This window comes from Conger conger, chromosome 12 (assembly GCF_963514075.1).
Source record: "Conger conger chromosome 12, fConCon1.1, whole genome shotgun sequence".
In the NCBI taxonomy this organism is placed as follows: domain Eukaryota; kingdom Metazoa; phylum Chordata; class Actinopteri; order Anguilliformes; family Congridae; genus Conger; species Conger conger.
In genome coordinates, this window is record NC_083771.1 from 8109841 (window position 1) to 8127230 (window position 17390).

A 17390-nucleotide genomic window follows, 5' to 3' on the forward strand; every position below is an offset into this window, starting at 1 on the left:
AATTGGCGACGAACAGACTGCCAAGTAGGCTAGTCAAGCCTATAATCGAATTAATGCGATATTATTGTGATATATGATACTGTACTTTTCAAATTAAGTGTGACAGCTCATGTACACGATTTTATTTCGTAGGACGATGTTTCGAAATGATGCGGTTTGAAATCAGAATGTAGAACTAATAATAGTCTATATCAACGTGTATTACAATAACACAGAGTATGACTTATATAAGGGGCATACAAAGGCCCCATATGCATACGCGTAAAAACAATGCATATGCGTTAAAGCTATAGATCATGACTATGTGTAAACTACTGTAGTTACAAGCCTGCTTAATGATATATATCGCCAGTGTGTGTATGTGTGTGTGTGTGTGTGTGTGTGTGTGTGTGTGTGTGTGTGTGTGTGTGAGAGAGAGAGGCTAGTGTGTGTGTGTGTGTGTGTGTGTGTAACAAACAAATCAATGCCTGCTGTTTTAAACGTGTGGCTTTCCAAATATGTCTAGTTATTTTCTCTTCCTTTTTCTTGAGCTGCAAGGTAGGCCAAACACTTTTGTGAAGGTCTAAAGGGTTTTCTCCCTGATTAGGCGGTTGGTGACGTCCTGAGATGGGAGATCCCGAGGAAACATTTGGAGTCCCAGATACGCAAGGTGACCCAAACACAAAGGAATTGCAAAATGAAAGCGAAGAAGAAATTCAGAAAAGAACTTTGAGCAAATCTCCGTCGCCGCAGACAACATATATCCAACAGGTTAGAAAAAGTCTTCTGTTTATGACCGCGGGCCTCCAGGGCAAACAGGACATGGAAAATTTCTTGTCAACTAAGAATTCATTATTAAACTCATTCGACACAAAAACTAAAAGTCACATAGTCAATATGCATCGTCTGAATGCAGAGCCGTTTACCAGGACAGGGAAGTAATAAACTGCAGTAATTATAATAGAAGTGGTGGTAGTTCTACTTGACTAGAGTGGCTCTGGCGCAGAATAGGCTGCACGACGTCTCCCCTGACACTAGCGGCTCGAGCTAGCGCTGAATTTGGAAAAAGCAACTGCGCCCTTAGACCTTCATCTCATTACTCTCAATGAATGTAAGCAAAACGGCTAAATTAGATACAACTGTGCGTGGGGGAAAGCGCTGTGTTTACACGTGTTTGTGATTTAAATAATATTTTATGCGTATTTTATATTCAGTTGCCAGTACTTAAATAATATTCGCTGTAACTATACGCAAAATAAAAGCAGCTGGCTTAGATTGAGTGAGTAATGCATGCGCTATACACACCCGAAGATTATCTGTAAAAACTAACCTTAAAATAAAACGAAACCTTGTCATTGTCCACACAGCAATGTTCTAACAAACCAGTCAAACCGAAATGATCGCATATGGATTGCTTAGTGCACTGTTCTATTAATTTGCAGTGAGGAATTGAGAGAATTAGGCCACGGGGATAAAACATTGATCGATCAAAGTGTTCCTTTAATTTTACATTTCTTTTCATTTTTGTTATGATTTGTATATATTAAGATAATAGATTATGCTACAAACACTGACATTTCAGTGTTTATCTACTTGAAAAGTTAACGACATTAATTGAGCCGACTCAACTTCTGAGACTATATAGGAAGTTTGCTTAGACTTAAATGAGTGAAATGCTGGCTTAGGCTACATGTTTCTATGTCTCATAGTATAAGACTACATGATTGTGTTTATGACGGTATATGGCCGTTATGGTTGATCTGTCTTTATAAAATGCAGGCTGTAGGCCTACATTAGAGTAAGTTCTTGTTTTTGCAAAGACACGGGTTGTTCCATGACTAAAACCAATAAAAAGTGTTGTTTTTCGAAAGCACTTATTTTATGTCTTAAAAACTCTGATTTGACCAGGGAATGGAGGGAATAAAAGTTTATTTGCACGAAGGAGACCTCTGGACACGATTTGACGAAGTGGGGACTGAAATGATAATCACCAAAGCGGGGAGGTAAGAAAAAGAATAACATGACTTTTTATCGACAGCCTGTAGTTAGGAACAGTTTTTTTCAAACAGGTTTCCTTTGTGAACATTAGTTATTTTATTAAAACACTGGACCAGTCCAGTCCACACTTATGTGACATGGATGGCGCTGGTATTTCCTACCCTTTTCGCATTTGAAAGAGGTAAACATAGAACACTGAATAAATAAATGAATTTACAGGAACCAATTGAATGCCGTGGTTGAATCTAATCCAGGCGCACAAAGTTTAGTGTTCCGTTACGCAACACCGAACCAAGAGTAGCATACGTGTTTCCAAAGGGTTGTACTCCAAAATAACTGCAACTTAGGCCTGTTCCCTGGGCACATGAAGTGGACGGCATAATATTTTGTTACTTAAGAGTTTGGTCTGCTATTTGCACCCTTACTTTTGGATACCTTTTTGTTTTACTGTGAAATGCTATTTATATTTGGCACCGTCTGACAACTTGCAAAATATGTTAACTATACAGGCGAAATACAGACTTAAACCACAGCATGCTATAATAGGATGACTGATCTGAGTGAGTTAATATACGTGCTATGGGCAATTGGACAGGGCCCAGGTCAACTTGAGCGAAAAACGGTGACACCGTGTAGGCCTACATTACCATTACACTTGTGTATAGAATCAATTCTTACAAATCTCATCTTAAATGGATTGACCAACACTTATGGGCACCCGTTTAAAAACATTTCGAACAAGTTATTTGCCAGTCTCTCCTATAATTTAGACTAATGTAACGTAATTAAATGTTAAACACACCCAATACCCTGGGTCTACCAATATCCATAAAGTAATATATCGTATAGTAGTATTTAAACCAGTTGTGGACTATGGATGAGACGTGTCCAATATCAACTGACTTTGCGATACAGTTTTCATCGAGTTCAAATTTTCGTCGCGACTGAAATAAAACAGAATCTAATATCGACGTATATCCGAATAATTCGAGAAGGTGTTTTGTATCTGAAAACATTACAATTAGTTAATGATCTGTTTTGCGGAAGTATAGTCGCTCAATTGAAATAATTGAATCAATACGCATGACTCCTGTATGAATTAAATGTCTTGATGTCATGTATCACTCCCTGAAGGTACAACCTGTTGTAAATTATCGACACTTTGTTTTTCCATTTGCAGGCGAATGTTTCCAAGCTACAAAGTAAAGGTGACTGGACTGAATCCCAAAACAAAATATATTCTATTAATGGATGTGGTACCTGCGGACGACCATCGTTACAAATTCGCTGACAACAAATGGTTTGTAAAAGAATTGCAGAACATTGATATATACGTTTCAATGTCTCCCCTCATTAGAAATAACAACTATAGGTTATATGAACAACGTTATTATATTCTTATATAAGCATGTGCAATACAATGCAATAATTTAAAACCTACCATTACCACACTATTCTTAATCGTGCAGTATGCATAATATTAAAACGTATACTGTGTCATAGGAAACCATGAATATGATTGTTTGGTAACATTTTCCAGTAAGACTACACGAATTGGCATTAATGTAGTTGCTAAGTACTAATACGTTCATTTGTATAGCTTTGTTTATGTATTTGCACATAATTAATTCATTACATTACATTACATTGTTGTCATTTGGCAGACGCTCTTATCCAGAGCGACGTACAGTTGATTAGATTAAGCAGGAGACAATCCTCCCCTGGAGCAATGCAGGGTTAAGGGCCTTGCTCAAGGGCCCAACGGCTGTGCGGACTTTATAGTGGCTACACCGGGATTAGAACCACCGACCTTGCGTGTCCCAGTCATTTACCTTAACCACTACTACAATTAATGTTAACAACTAAATTAATGTAGTTAATGTACAGTTAATGTATTTGTTTATGGCTAACTAATTATATGTTTGTCCAATGGTTAGCTATTGTATAAATATTTGTGTGACTAATACATTCTTTCGTAGCTAAAAAACACATTAACTAATGAAAAGTTAATTTCAGGCTTAATTTATTTCTTAATGGCAATTCATGTAGGCTACCCATATTTCTCAAATGTGACTGATGTGTTTTTTTAAAACGAATATAATTGAAAGTGTATTGATATTGCACTTCAGGTGAGATTGTTTCCTTGCATTTATAGAATGAATTACAAGTCTATAATCACATTCATAATGACAAGTACATTTTTACACATTAGATAAGATTGTAAGAGTGCGTGTGCGTGTGTGCATGTATGTGCTGAGACGCAAGTAAATTATTCCACAATAATGATATGCATTGTATGATGTATTTCGATGACGTTGCGCGTAGCCTTAATGAGTAATTTAAGTCGAAGCAAACAGGTTAAAGTGTGACTTTACTTTCCGTCTCGTAGTAGCAGTATTGTAGGTCGTTACAACTGCCATGTTTAATTTTCTGTTCATGAAAAATGTCTTATACATGTGATAATTTAAATAAGAAAATAAAAGGCCATTTTAATCTGTACAATATTATCGCCATTAGTCAGTACTTTTACAAAACAAATTTTGTATGATAAAAACATAATTAAATTCCACTATGATACAATGGCCCTTTCAGGGTTTTTTATATGACTGCTTCTTGTTTTGTTATGTACTATAAAAAAGGACTGAATCCACTAAAGGAGATCGCAGCAAAAGAATACGTTGGCAAGTGGTTTTACCCATGGCAACGCCAGGCGAAACTGCAAGTTTGTGGTGTCGAATACGGGACAGAGTAGGCTTCTGTTGTACCTCGGAGGTATAACAACATGTCTACTCTGCAATCCCATCGTGCAAACACATATTCATCTTCACGGACTATTAATAGTAAATGTAAACTTAGCTATTCAAGCATTCACATAAAAAGTTATGTTGATCTAGTGTGTGAGCGAGTGTGCAGGCTATGTAGCCTACATGTTTGTGTGTTTGTAAGCATGCAGGACAAATTGTAGAAGTACTGCAAACCTCACCCCAGGCGACGCAATTATTCCGTGTTTAGAGTTCTCTTCGGAGAAAGGGGGTTAAATACTAAAACGAAATGCAAAAAAGAGGCCTGTATCTTCTTTGTACGTTGTGTGAAATGTCAATACCTGTAGGATTTTTCGCTCAATATATCATTCTTTTATAATAGGGCATCTCGGTGCTGTGGCAAGTAGCATGCATTCGTCAATATCAACATTTGAACATCGCATTCGCTGCTTTGCAAATGAAGTGCTTACAGTGCTGAAACGGAGCCGGGTCGTGTCAGTCTGGTGTGAAACGATTGTGTATCCCGACACAGGTCTGTGACGGGAAAGGCCGAGCCGGCCATGCCCGGAAGACTGTACGTCCACCCAGACTCGCCAGCGACCGGGGCGCATTGGATGAGGCAGCTCGTCTCATTCCAGAAGCTAAAGCTAACGAACAACCACCTCGATCCTTTTGGGCATGTAAGTAAATTGTTTCAATTAGTCGCCTAGTTTAATTGTGCAATTAGTGTAATTGTGCTTTTCTCCAATTAACTTCCTCCGGTCGAATACGGTGAGACGATAGGCTGGAATATTTCCCCAGAGTAATTTAAGGATAGGTTAAGAATATACAGTACTTGGAAAGGAAATGTGGACTAATATTATAATCAAAAGCGATTTTTACACCATGTCCACCTGAGGAAAGTTAATACTGCTTAACATGAAATGTGCCGAGTAGGCTATTTTAGCAAAACAGCATTTAGAAATATGTAAGTATTAAAAAACGGTTATATCCTGTGGTTCATTTCAAAATAGCCCACCATCTCAAGGTTTTAATACAAATTACAATATTGCAAATGTACTTTTTGTCATTTAAAATACTAAAATATTCATTTCAATAAAGACATCACTGTCCTTTTGAAGATTTAAAGTTTTGTAAGGACGGGCAACATATGCAGGTCAATTAATGGCCAATGAAATATTCTATGAAAAGAACTAAATACATCTTGATTTGAAAGGTAATTGTGGAACGTGGTGAGTGTCCGATGGAGGAAATCAATTTGTTCCTGTAGAATAGTACGTGTCGCTACGGATTCTTCCGATAGGGGAGAGCACAAAAAATGATTTGTCAGGGCCCGTGGTAGTAGGTTACTGCAGGTCTGTTTCGCCATGGGGCCTCTTATAAATAAAGAGCCATTGCATTTTATTCATGATTAGGCTCATTATCATCATTTTAAAGTAACAAATGGCCATGCAAATTACTTCTTGATAAAGCCCGATTTACTTTTTATTGCGCAAAACACAAACAACAGAAATACAACTTCCGAATATATATTCTTAAACAATTACAAGAATATAATACATTCTGAGAACGTTTTGCTTCTTTATTAATAAATAAGGAGGGCGGTGGGGTTAACTAGTTTTCAGTAGTATGTTGAAGATTGCGATTTTTGGAAGCAACAGTTTATTTGCGGCCTACCGTACATTTCGCAGCAGACACTAAGCTTTTATTAGCACATTTAAGCAGGAGCCATTGCCTCCTTTAGTATCCGAAATAAATAATTTAAGGAATAAAAAAACGGAAACTACGAAAAAATAACACCGTATCCCATTTTTACATCATTAACATTATCAAAACATAAAACATGAAAAACTCGCATTCCACGTCCAACATCTGGTTGTGGGAGAGCTAATGATTAAATTACAAAGCGCCTGGTGTCATACAGTCTTATTAAAAAAAAAAAAACCTGAATTGGATAGAAGCGCTAAACCCAGCCAAGTACACAGCAATCCTCTCTTTGGGTTTTTTGAATAGATCGGTTAATTTTACTCGCAAAACATTTCCTATTAAACTGCAGAACAAGCTCTTGGGTTAATTGTCAGCCTAAAGACACAACGAAATCAACTAAGTCTTAATCGGAAGCTACTCCACATCTAAAAGACCAAACATAAAACGCAACCATTTTTAATTGGTTAAAATGTATGACATTTAATTTTTTTCAACAAAAACATACATCCACACTGGGGGACTGCTAGCTCACTCGGCAATCACCATGGTCACGGACCGAATCGGACTAGGGCCCACTGCAGCTGCACAATTGGCTTTGCATGGTCCATGGGATATATGAGTGGAATTCATTGCTCGAGTCATTCCTTTTTGCTGCGCAGGTACCAGAGTCTTGCTCTCTGCAATCAGGTATGATTGGGTCTCCTCCACCGCTGCTCTCTGTGTGTGTGGCTTGTAGAAAGGAAAGAATAAGATGGCTGGCACCCTGCGTTTTGGTGGTGGCAGCAGGCGGGGAAAATTGGGTGGGATTGGAAATTCCAAATAAAAAAAAGCATTCATAAAAATAAGTATGCATCAATGTTGGCATACACCAGTGTATTTTTATTTCATATTGGCATTATTCTGTCTAAATATAATGGATTTAATTTGGCCCCATTTTTATAATTTATGGCAAATCAGCTTTAATAAATATTCCACACAAGGGGAGGGGGTTAAGGGATAAGCAGTCCCTTTGTTTAAACTTTGTGTGATGGAGTGAGCTGAGCCACACTAAAGTACACAAACCTGGTTATTTAACAGGTTTCCAGGCCTGTGTCGCACAGACGACTTGAGAGGCCAGGGCAAACATTCAGCAACCTCAGTGATCTCATCTTATCATTAAAAACGATGACCAGGTCGGGGAGATGTGGATGCTAAGCGACAGGGCAGGTCTTTGATGAGACGGGAGAGAGGCCACCTTCACAGTGGGTGGGCTGGGAAATGTCCTGACAAGTGCTGTGCTAAAACCCGTGTGTGTTCAAAATGCATCGTGATGACATAAAATGGAAGCTCATCTCCATCCTCCACAGGAATGCACAGCAGTCGCAACAAGACTACCATTTCTATCCATTAAATCTAAAATATATATTATTTATTTCCAAAGTCTGGAATTTAACCTGCATTTTACAGGATGTATGGGTGGTATTCTGCGAAAAACTTGTGGAGGCCCTTCATTTAAAAGCTCAGAATAACCGTAGACTTAAAAAACGAAACGATTTACCTACAGAAATGGATACAATGTCCCGGAAGCAGTAACCAGCGGCATCCTTTCTGCACTAAACAAAGCGCTGCCAGGGAGAGTGGAGGCTGACTCTATACTGTTCAGCATAATTATGATCCACAATCCTGTGAGATCAAGGTCTCTTCTCAGGAAGGATGCTGGCCAATCGAGACAATTCAGGAAGAAACAAATTCAGGGGTTGAAGAGACCAAAACTGTGACCTCATGCCTGCACTGTTCCAGCTACCAACCCATATATACAGACATTATGTCATTATAAGATCATACACTGGGCTACACATTTCAGACACATTACATTAATCATTATCATATCTAGTGCTCAGCTGAAAAACCGGATATAAAGCTGTTTATATCCTGTAGGAATGATTACTATGTGAGGGGAAAGGCCTTTTTGTTACCTGGATACTTATTACTGGATTTCAATGTAAATAAGCAGAGATGTCTAAAAATACCAAAAAAAGACCAAAAATAATTATGAAATCCAATATATGGTCACTCTTTTTGAGGGCATTTCTTTGTAACGGAATACAGTTTTTGCTGAGTTTTCTTAGATTTTCTTCAGAGTGAATTTGGGTAATGAAACAGTTTTTCATTGATGAGTGAGTGACAGAGTTTTCTACACTTTACTGAGCTTGTCTGGTCTATTGGAACCTATGGAACACTTTCAAAAATACTCTCTGGTCCTCTTGGTTGGCTCAATTACATCAGGCAAGATCAATTGAAGCATCTGGGGATCAGATGACTCGGGATCAGAGGGACTAGGGTCATGTCTGGTGAATGAAGTAAGCATCTTCATTCACCAGACATGGCACAGACCGCACAGTTAATACTGTAAGGGAGCATATGAAGTGAAATATCTAAGCAAATAATAAGGAAATTGGTATTAAACCCAACCTGCCCAATCAATTGCCCATCTTCGTGTCCAAAGCAGGGGCCGACACGTCATAATTATGAGCAGTTCTTCTTTGCTGTGTTAAAGTGGTAGGCCTAATACTTGCGGTGATGTGCGAGGGCACTAGTGCTAAGCTACAACATCTGGAACTGCCAGCGTTTTCACGCATTAGGTGCCAGGAAGATTATGAGACTCAACTCATCAAGGAACACATCCCAAAGTAAAAACCGTCAGCGCTTTCGGCTCTTTTCTTCGTGCTTTCCTAACGCAGTGGCATATTTCTCTTTCAGATCATACTGAATTCCATGCATAAATACCAGCCCAGGATCCACATCGTGAAAGCGGACGAAAATAACGGTTTCGGTTCCAAAAACACGGCGTTTTGCACGCACGTGTTCCCAGAGACAGCTTTCATCGCTGTCACGTCATATCAAAACCACAAGGTAAGGAGTTTATGGACTGCTCGGTTTTGACTAATAACTGAATATACTCCACTGATGACTTTAGGTATATTAACATTTAGCTTGCAGGTACCATTTTCAATTCACCCATCAAACTGGAGTGATTTTGCGCAGCGGCCTGCTTAAAGCGATGACCTAAATGTTCTGTGAAATAAATCGGTGTTAAACAAAGCTGCCTTCACGGAGCCCTTTATAGGCCAACGAGTTTGTCCTTGAATAATAAGTCGGCAGAAAGTTCATTAAAAATTACGAACAGATAGCTTGAACTAACTGCATCTGATTGACCGTTCGGTCATTAAAACCCACACACTGAGCCAGAGAAGACTCTCCACTTGAGTCTGGTATCTCCCAAAATGTTTTCCTATCGGACATGAGGGAGCTTTTCGAGTGCACCTTTGCCCTAGTCTTGCTCTTGCGGTGGTTTACGGCAGTTTTGTTTTGTGCGAAGCCTGTTGTGGCAATTGCTCGTGAAATGCGCCATACACATAAAGATTAATTTACAACATCCATAATTATTACTTATTTCGAACATCCAACAAAGGGCACGCTCCCTGTATCCACGAAACTGAGATGCTAGGCTATACCAATTTGAGCTTTGATGAAAAATGACCAAAGGTTAGAAGTCAGTGCGTACAATAAGCACACGGATAGGCTGCGTGTCGAGGGAAATCGCATATATAAAACAAAACTTGTTTAAAGCAATGCATTTATTTATACAACTTGTCTTAAAAAGAAAGCGTTGATAATAAAAAAGTAATTAGCCGATATAAATTCGAATAGCTTGAGCTACAATCCCATGCACATCTTGTTTTATCAAAAGCCTTGGCCCAGTAATTGAAAGGGGGTTTTACAGATTTTGAACATGTGCTACAAAGCACAGTAAGTCTTTAAGTTTTTAACCTGTAATAACCTGTTGTAAAATATTGGTAATCAAAGTCTCAAGCTGCAATGCGGCGCACAGTTTTGGTTGCTCACTGTAGATCTTTCCTTACAGAAACGTAACCTACACAGGTAGGCACCCTGTCGGACATCAGAAACATTCCATTATCTGCTGATGTCGCGTACATATGCATTGGAAACTGGAAACTCGGCCTACATATAGTAAAAAGGGAAAATAAACCTGATTTGTATGTATTGTGTAGGCTATTATACGTCTATTTTGATTCGTTTCAAAGTATAGCTATACATGACTGTAAATTTGTTTTACTTTTCATTCTTTAAAACTGAAGAATTATACTACTACAAATCGTCTTTGTGAAAATTTACATTATATTACCTATAGCAGACTTTAGGTTACCCAAGAAGACAGTATAAGTAGGTTTTATATAGCTCTATGGTCTTATAAGCATGGTCACCTGATATTGTGAGAATAAAAACAATTTCACGAACTGTTTTCGTTTTACAACGTTTAACAACGAATATAAATTAATTTACACCTATAGCAAACTAATGTCCCGAAATGGTATGTATATCACGTCTAGTATAACTGAACAATGACGCGAAATTAACTAGATCTATAGTTTGTATGTCCTAATTTCTGAGCATTAAAACATGAATTCAGAAATAAATCAGTCGTGCTTAGGTTATTTACAGTTCGGGGGGTTTCGCTCGCCACATGGACTTTCCATTTTAAGGGTTCATTATGTTCCCTGATAGAGTGAATTCAATGCATCAGGCCTGACTAATGTTAACACGAATGTTCGCAGCATTACCGTGCTTACTTGTGATTATTTTTTAAATTATACTTCTCAGTTGCGCAGAGGTACACACGAGAGAAGCTTGCGGGCTATCCAGATAGCTAGACTATCCTTACTTCTAGTCCAGGGTTTACTCTCATAAAAACGCCACTGTGGTTCGGGAAAACTGTTCCGAATGTGTAATGAATGTAAAATGTGAGATTAAATTTCGTTCGTAGAACAAATGTGTTCCATACAAACATTTCCAAAGCGCGATAAAATTGTTCACAAAAGGCTATTTTAAAAGTAGCATATTTGTGCATTCAAGCGTTTCCTCTAGGGATCAGAATGAATTCCTTAATATAATATGGAATGTTTATTAAGAAATTAACATCCTGTTTGTTTTCTGCTTGTTTCTTTTCAATGTCTTATAATAATAATAATAACAATATCAATAATAACAACAAAAAATTAGTATAGTAGAAGTACTACAGAAATACATATGTAATAATAACTAATAATGTACATACACACAAATAGAATGTTGTCTTCATCTCATGAATGGTTTCCAAATGTGGCACTAGGGCATTAAAAAAGTGCAAAAAAATATTTAAAAAATTCAGTGAAGGAATTTAGAACAGTCTAAACTCCAGTAATTTAGACCAATTAATAAAAAATCTTGGCACAGGAAGATGTGGACATCCAATGCTCTGTCAATAATGGTCCTGCAGATGCACTCATTGAGCACATTTTTAGGTATTTATTAGACTTAATTTTTAGACTTACAGTATTAAGTCTTCTACTGCTGTAGCCTATCCACTTACAGCTATGATGCGTTGTGTGTTCAGAGATGCTCGTGCGTGAAAATCCCAAGAGATCAGCAGTTTCTGAGATACTCAAACCACCCTATTTGGCACCAACATTCATTCAAGGGTCAAAGTCACTTTTCACAGATCACATTTTTCCACATCCTGCTGGTTGATGCTCCTGACCCGTATCTACATGATTGCATGCATTGCACTGCTGCCTCACGATTGATTGGCTGATTAGATAATTGCATGAATAAGTCGGTGTACCTAATAAAGTGCTCAGTGAGTGTATATTACATTTAATACTTTATTATGATTTGGCAAATTGTCTAGAGCTCTACCATTTCTGTAGGATCTCAATTAGGTAGAAAGGCCTAATCTCTATTCACATCCATATTCAAATTTTACCTCGAAGTCCCCGATTTCACATCTGGGGTTCCGGCTTACTGAGAGTGTGGGGGTTGGGGGTAGGTAACATTAATATCTAATGAGTCATCGAAACATCCCCGAGTGCTTCAATGCAGGAAAGCTGAACAACACATGTGTTACACCAGCATGCCTGCGTCACAGATGGCAAATATAATCTTCAACCTCTTGGTTACAGGCCTACACCCTTAACTGCTTTACCATAAAGTATGTACCCATTATACGTGTGTATGTGTGTCTGTGCGTTTGCATGCAGGTATGTGTATATATGTGTGTGTGTGTGTGTGTGTGTGTGTTTGTGTGTGTGTGTGTGAGAGAGAGAGAGAGAGAGAGTGAGAGAGTGAGAGAGTGAGAGAGTGAGAGAGTGAGAGAGTGAGAGAGTGAGAGAGTGAGAGAGTGAGAGAGAGAGAGAGAGAGAGAGAGATAATTTTTTAGATATTCTGTCCCATAAAAGAGGTGATCTGCAGATAAGGGAATGTCTGCCTGCATCTTCAACTGCACTGAGGTTTAGGGAGAGGTACTGACCCAAGGAATGAGAGCAGTCACTGTGATTTCCCAGCATTATTTAGCTGTCCCAGTGACACATGCACTTTCCTCCCATCTTCAGTGCAGTCATGGCATCAATGGCCTTTTTAGCCAACACCTTTTTACTAAACCCAGAAACAATGGAACTGGAAGACTGTACCTAGCCCATCCTCATTAAGCAAATACTGAAGGGACACATTTCTAGAATCAATGCTGTTATTTTCCAGATAACCCAGCTGAAGATCGAGAATAATCCTTTTGCCAAGGGCTTCCGGGGCAGTGATGACCTGGAGCTGCACCGCATGTCCAGAATACAGAGGTGAGGTAACCAACCACAGGAGGGCCAACAGCATCCTATACCCTTCCTCCACCAATCAGAACCCTCCCATTCTTCTACTATTCATTCTCACCTGTTCATCCACCAATCAGAGCCCTCCGGTTCCTCCACTAATCATTCATAGTAGGGCAGCCTGTAGCGTAGTGGTTAAGGTAAATGACTGGGACAGGCAAGGTCAGAGGTCGAATCCAGGTGTAGCCACAATAAGATCCGCACAGCCGTTGGGCCCTTGAGCCTGCATTGCTCTAGGGGAGGATTGTCTCCTGCTTAGTCTAATCAACTGTACATCGCTCTGGATAAGAGCGTCTGCCAAATGCTAAAAATGTAAATTCGCGCACATTCATCCACCAATCAAAACCCCTCTGTTCTTCCACTAATCATCATCCACCAATCAAAACCCCTCTATGATGTACTAACAACTTCATCACTTACAAAGCAACCCCTCCCCCTTGGCCACCCTGGTTCAGTTTAAATTGGTCATCTATCCTCCTAGCTAAAGAGATAAAAGGCTCGCATTTCAAATTCTAACTGTAAACCAATCAACAGGGAAAAAAAAACAGACATGGAGAGCAATTTCAGGCGCTCCTTGGTTAAGTAGCTCGCAGGGATTTCATTCAGATAAACTGACAGTTACTACGGTGCACGGGTATGAACTTTTAGCAGTTGAGGAGCGCTTAGCGATGAAGTCGCGTCTTCCTGAATAAAGCTTTCATGGATGAGTAGGTGTGGCATGTAGAGCGTGTAACCCGCGGTTCACCCAGCGATGCAGCAACGTGGAGAACGTTAGTCAACACTGACAACACTGTCCAACCCGGAGAGGAAACACACACTGCCATACCCGTTATTCCCCCAAAACACAACCAATTCAACCCGTCCCCTTTCAGGGGTAAAAATAATTGAAAATGAGACATCAAAAATGGATGCGCAAACACAATATGACAGAGTATTTGTAATTTATTTGACGTTTGCCCCCACACACGGATTAACACTTACAAGCACTTGGGTGGAGAAGGGATTAATAGTGTTCGTAATGTGTCATTGCAATGTATTTCTGGACTTATTAATCAACGGGCAGTCTGTTCTAAAATCATAAGCGATGGAAAATAGGTTTTGTTTTCCAGCCAGAAATGTGATATTCATGTGAAATAATACATTCCTATGAATTTATTATTAACTTTATCTTCTATATTATTGTTGTTATTTTATTATTTGAATTTATTATATATCTGTCCTCTCCCTGTTCAAAGGCCTAATCTCCAGGAGGGGGGGGGGCACATAATGTGGTTTATTTTTAGACCTGCACTTTGTATGACCCAGCCATTCTACTGGAGGCAGATAAACAGTGCAATCAATGCAAACACAAATATCCCTACACTAAAACATCCGTACCTACAAACACAAATATCCCTACACTAAGACATCCGTACCTACAAACACAAATATCCCTCCACTAGAACATCCATGCCTACAAAAACAAAATCACCAAAAATATCCCTCTACTAAAACATAATTTTCACACACAACAATCTCTAGATTTTAATTAAAATGGTGCAAAAAAACAAAAAACATCCAGTGAGCGGCAGTTCTGCGGACAGAAATGCCTTGATGAGAGAGGTCAACAGAGAATGGCCAGACTGGTTTGAGCTGACAGAAAGGCTATGGTAACTCAGATAACCACTCTGTACAATTGTGGTGAGCAGAAAAGCATCTCAGAATGCACAACACATCCAACCTTGAGGCAGATGGGCTACAACAGCAGAAGACCACGTCGGGTTCCACTTATGTCAGCCAAGAACAGAAAGCTGAGGCTGCAGTGGGCACAGGCTCACCAAAACTGGACAGTTGAAGACTGGAGAAACGTAGCCCGGTCTGATGAATCTCAATTTCTACTGAGGCACACAGATGGCAGGGTCAGAATTTGGCAGCAAGAGCATGAATCCATGGACCCAATGTGCCTTATGACAACAGTCCGGGCTGGTGGCGGTGGTGTGGAATGTTTTCTTGGCACAGTTCGGGCCCATTAATACCAAGAGGGTGGCCTGTAGCGTAGTGGTTAAGGTGAATGACTGGGACACGCAAGGTTGGTGGTTCTAATCCCGGTGTAGCCACAATAAGATCCCTTGAGCAAGGCCCTTAACCCTGCATTGCTCCAGGGGAGGATTGTCTCCTGCTTAGTCTAATCAACTGTATGTCGCTCTGGATAAGAGCGTCTGCTAAAATGCCAATAATGTAATCCAATTTGCCTGAATGCCACAGCCGACTTGAGTATTGTTGCTGACCATGTGCATCCCTTCATGGCCAAAATATGGCTACTTCCAGCACGATAATGCATCATGTCACAAAGCAAAAGTTGTCTCAAACTGGTTTCATGAACATGACAATGTCTCAATGTTTTTCAGTGGCCTTCCCAGGCACCGGATCTGAATCCAATAGAACACCTTTGAGATGTGGTAGAATGGGAGATTCTGCAGAAATTGCATGATGCAATCATGTCAACAGAATCTCAAAGAAATGTTTTCAACATCTTGCGGCATCCATGCCAAAGTCACTTAGATCACATTTTTCCCCCATCCTGACGGTTGATGTGAACATTAACCGAAGCTCCTGAACCGTATCTACATGACTGTATGCATTGCACTGCTGCCACACAATTGGCTGATTAGATAATCGCATGAATAAGTAGGTGTAATAAAGTAAAAATGTTCCTAATAAAGTGCTTGGTGAGTGTACATACATTTAGAAAACAAAGCTTGTGTAAATCAGCATCTGTCAAACAGCAGTAAAATAATGTCATTTGAACCCAGTGTAATTCCTGGCGGAGGGAGTGACTGAAAGGCTGTTTTTGGCGCCCCCTGTCTGTGCCCGCAGTAAGGAGTACCCAGTGATGCCCCGCAGCGTGGTGCGGCAGAGGGGAGGTTCCAGCCCCAGCCCTTTCAGAGCGGAGGGGCAGTGCCTGGCCACGCCCCCAGGCCTGGGCTCCCCCTACTCCTGTGAGAGCGGGGTCGCCAGCCCCTCCCTGGAGGGGCGACCCCAGTCCGGCCCCTACCCCCTGCCCCACGAGCACAGCCAGGACTACCACTGCCCCAAGAGGAAAGGTAGGCTTCTCTTTCTGCTCACCTCTCTCTGCTTCCTACTCTCACAGGGGATTCAGAGCTTGTGGAAGATGTGTACGTCTTCGATGACTGGCAAAGTTCAGCACATAACTGAAATACATTAATATACAGTATATTATTAACATACTAAACTCCACTGACCATTTTAAATATTTTTACCGGTATACAGAAATTCAGCCAGTATAACTGAAATCATTCCAAATGGATTTATTAGCAGAATGTATTTGTTGACACACACCATCAAAAGCAGGTATTGGCGGTGAAGAGAGTAACACAGTGACTGTGGTTCTCCCCACAGTGGCCGAGGACAGTCACACAGGAGAGCACCTGTACAGGAAGTCCTATTTGGAGAGCTCCCCGGGCGAAGGCGACCCGTACTACCGGCCGTCCGGCTACGGCCAGCCCCTGGGCCTCGGTGGCGGCCCCTACAGGACGGAGTCGGCGCAGCGGCAAGCCTGCATGTACGCCAGCCTGTCCCCGGGGGCGGAGCTGGTGCCCGGGCTGGAGGACCTCAGCTGCAGCGCCTGGGCGGGAGTGTCCGCCTACGCCAGCTGCCCCGCGGCGGGGGTGCAACCTCCAGAACGCCTCCCCTACCAGCCCTTCCCCGCTCACTTCGCCCCCGGGTCCCTGGTGACCAGGCTGAGCGGGGCGACGGGCCACGGATCCCCGCAGCGGGGCGACCCCCACGCCCACGCCCACGCCCTGTACCACAGCCCCCTGCCCTCCCAGCCCCTCAGCCGGGCCCACGGCCCGAACGCGGGCATCCAGGCCCCGTCCAGCGCCCTCCAGGGTAACGAGTACCTCTACCCCTCAGGGGGACCCCACACCCTCTCCCCACACCAGTACCACACGGTGCACAGCGTGAGCATCGTCCCAGACTGGAGCCAGAGCAGCTAGGTGGGGAGAGGTTTGGGTTTGTGGACAAACTTTTAGAAAGCACCATGCTTCGGCGCAAGAAACTTGAGGGAGTGGGTGACCAGCAGGGTTAAATTACGAATTTGTATAAAGGAAACTCTACTGTGCAGGACTTTCCTCAGCACTGGTATGTCCTGCTATTCGCTTCCCCCAGACCACAATCAAGAGGAAGATGAATTCCTTTAAAGCTCCTTTAAATGTACATGGTGAAGGCTGGCCCAAGGAAGGATCTG

The 17390-nt window shown here is 41.1% G+C and overlaps 1 protein-coding gene across 1 annotated transcript; it reads left to right on the plus strand.

The window, feature by feature from the left end:
• Positions 1 to 606: 606 nt before the first annotated feature.
• Positions 607 to 17139, plus strand: LOC133142480 (T-box transcription factor TBX5-A-like). Its single transcript, XM_061263723.1, has 8 exons — positions 607 to 750; positions 1888 to 1982; positions 3158 to 3277; positions 5272 to 5419; positions 9186 to 9338; positions 13020 to 13111; positions 15998 to 16224; positions 16541 to 17139. Exons 1-8 carry the CDS (start codon positions 607 to 609, stop codon positions 17137 to 17139), a joined length of 1578 nt encoding a protein of 525 aa, XP_061119707.1.
• The last annotated feature ends 251 nt before the right edge of the window (positions 17140 to 17390 follow it).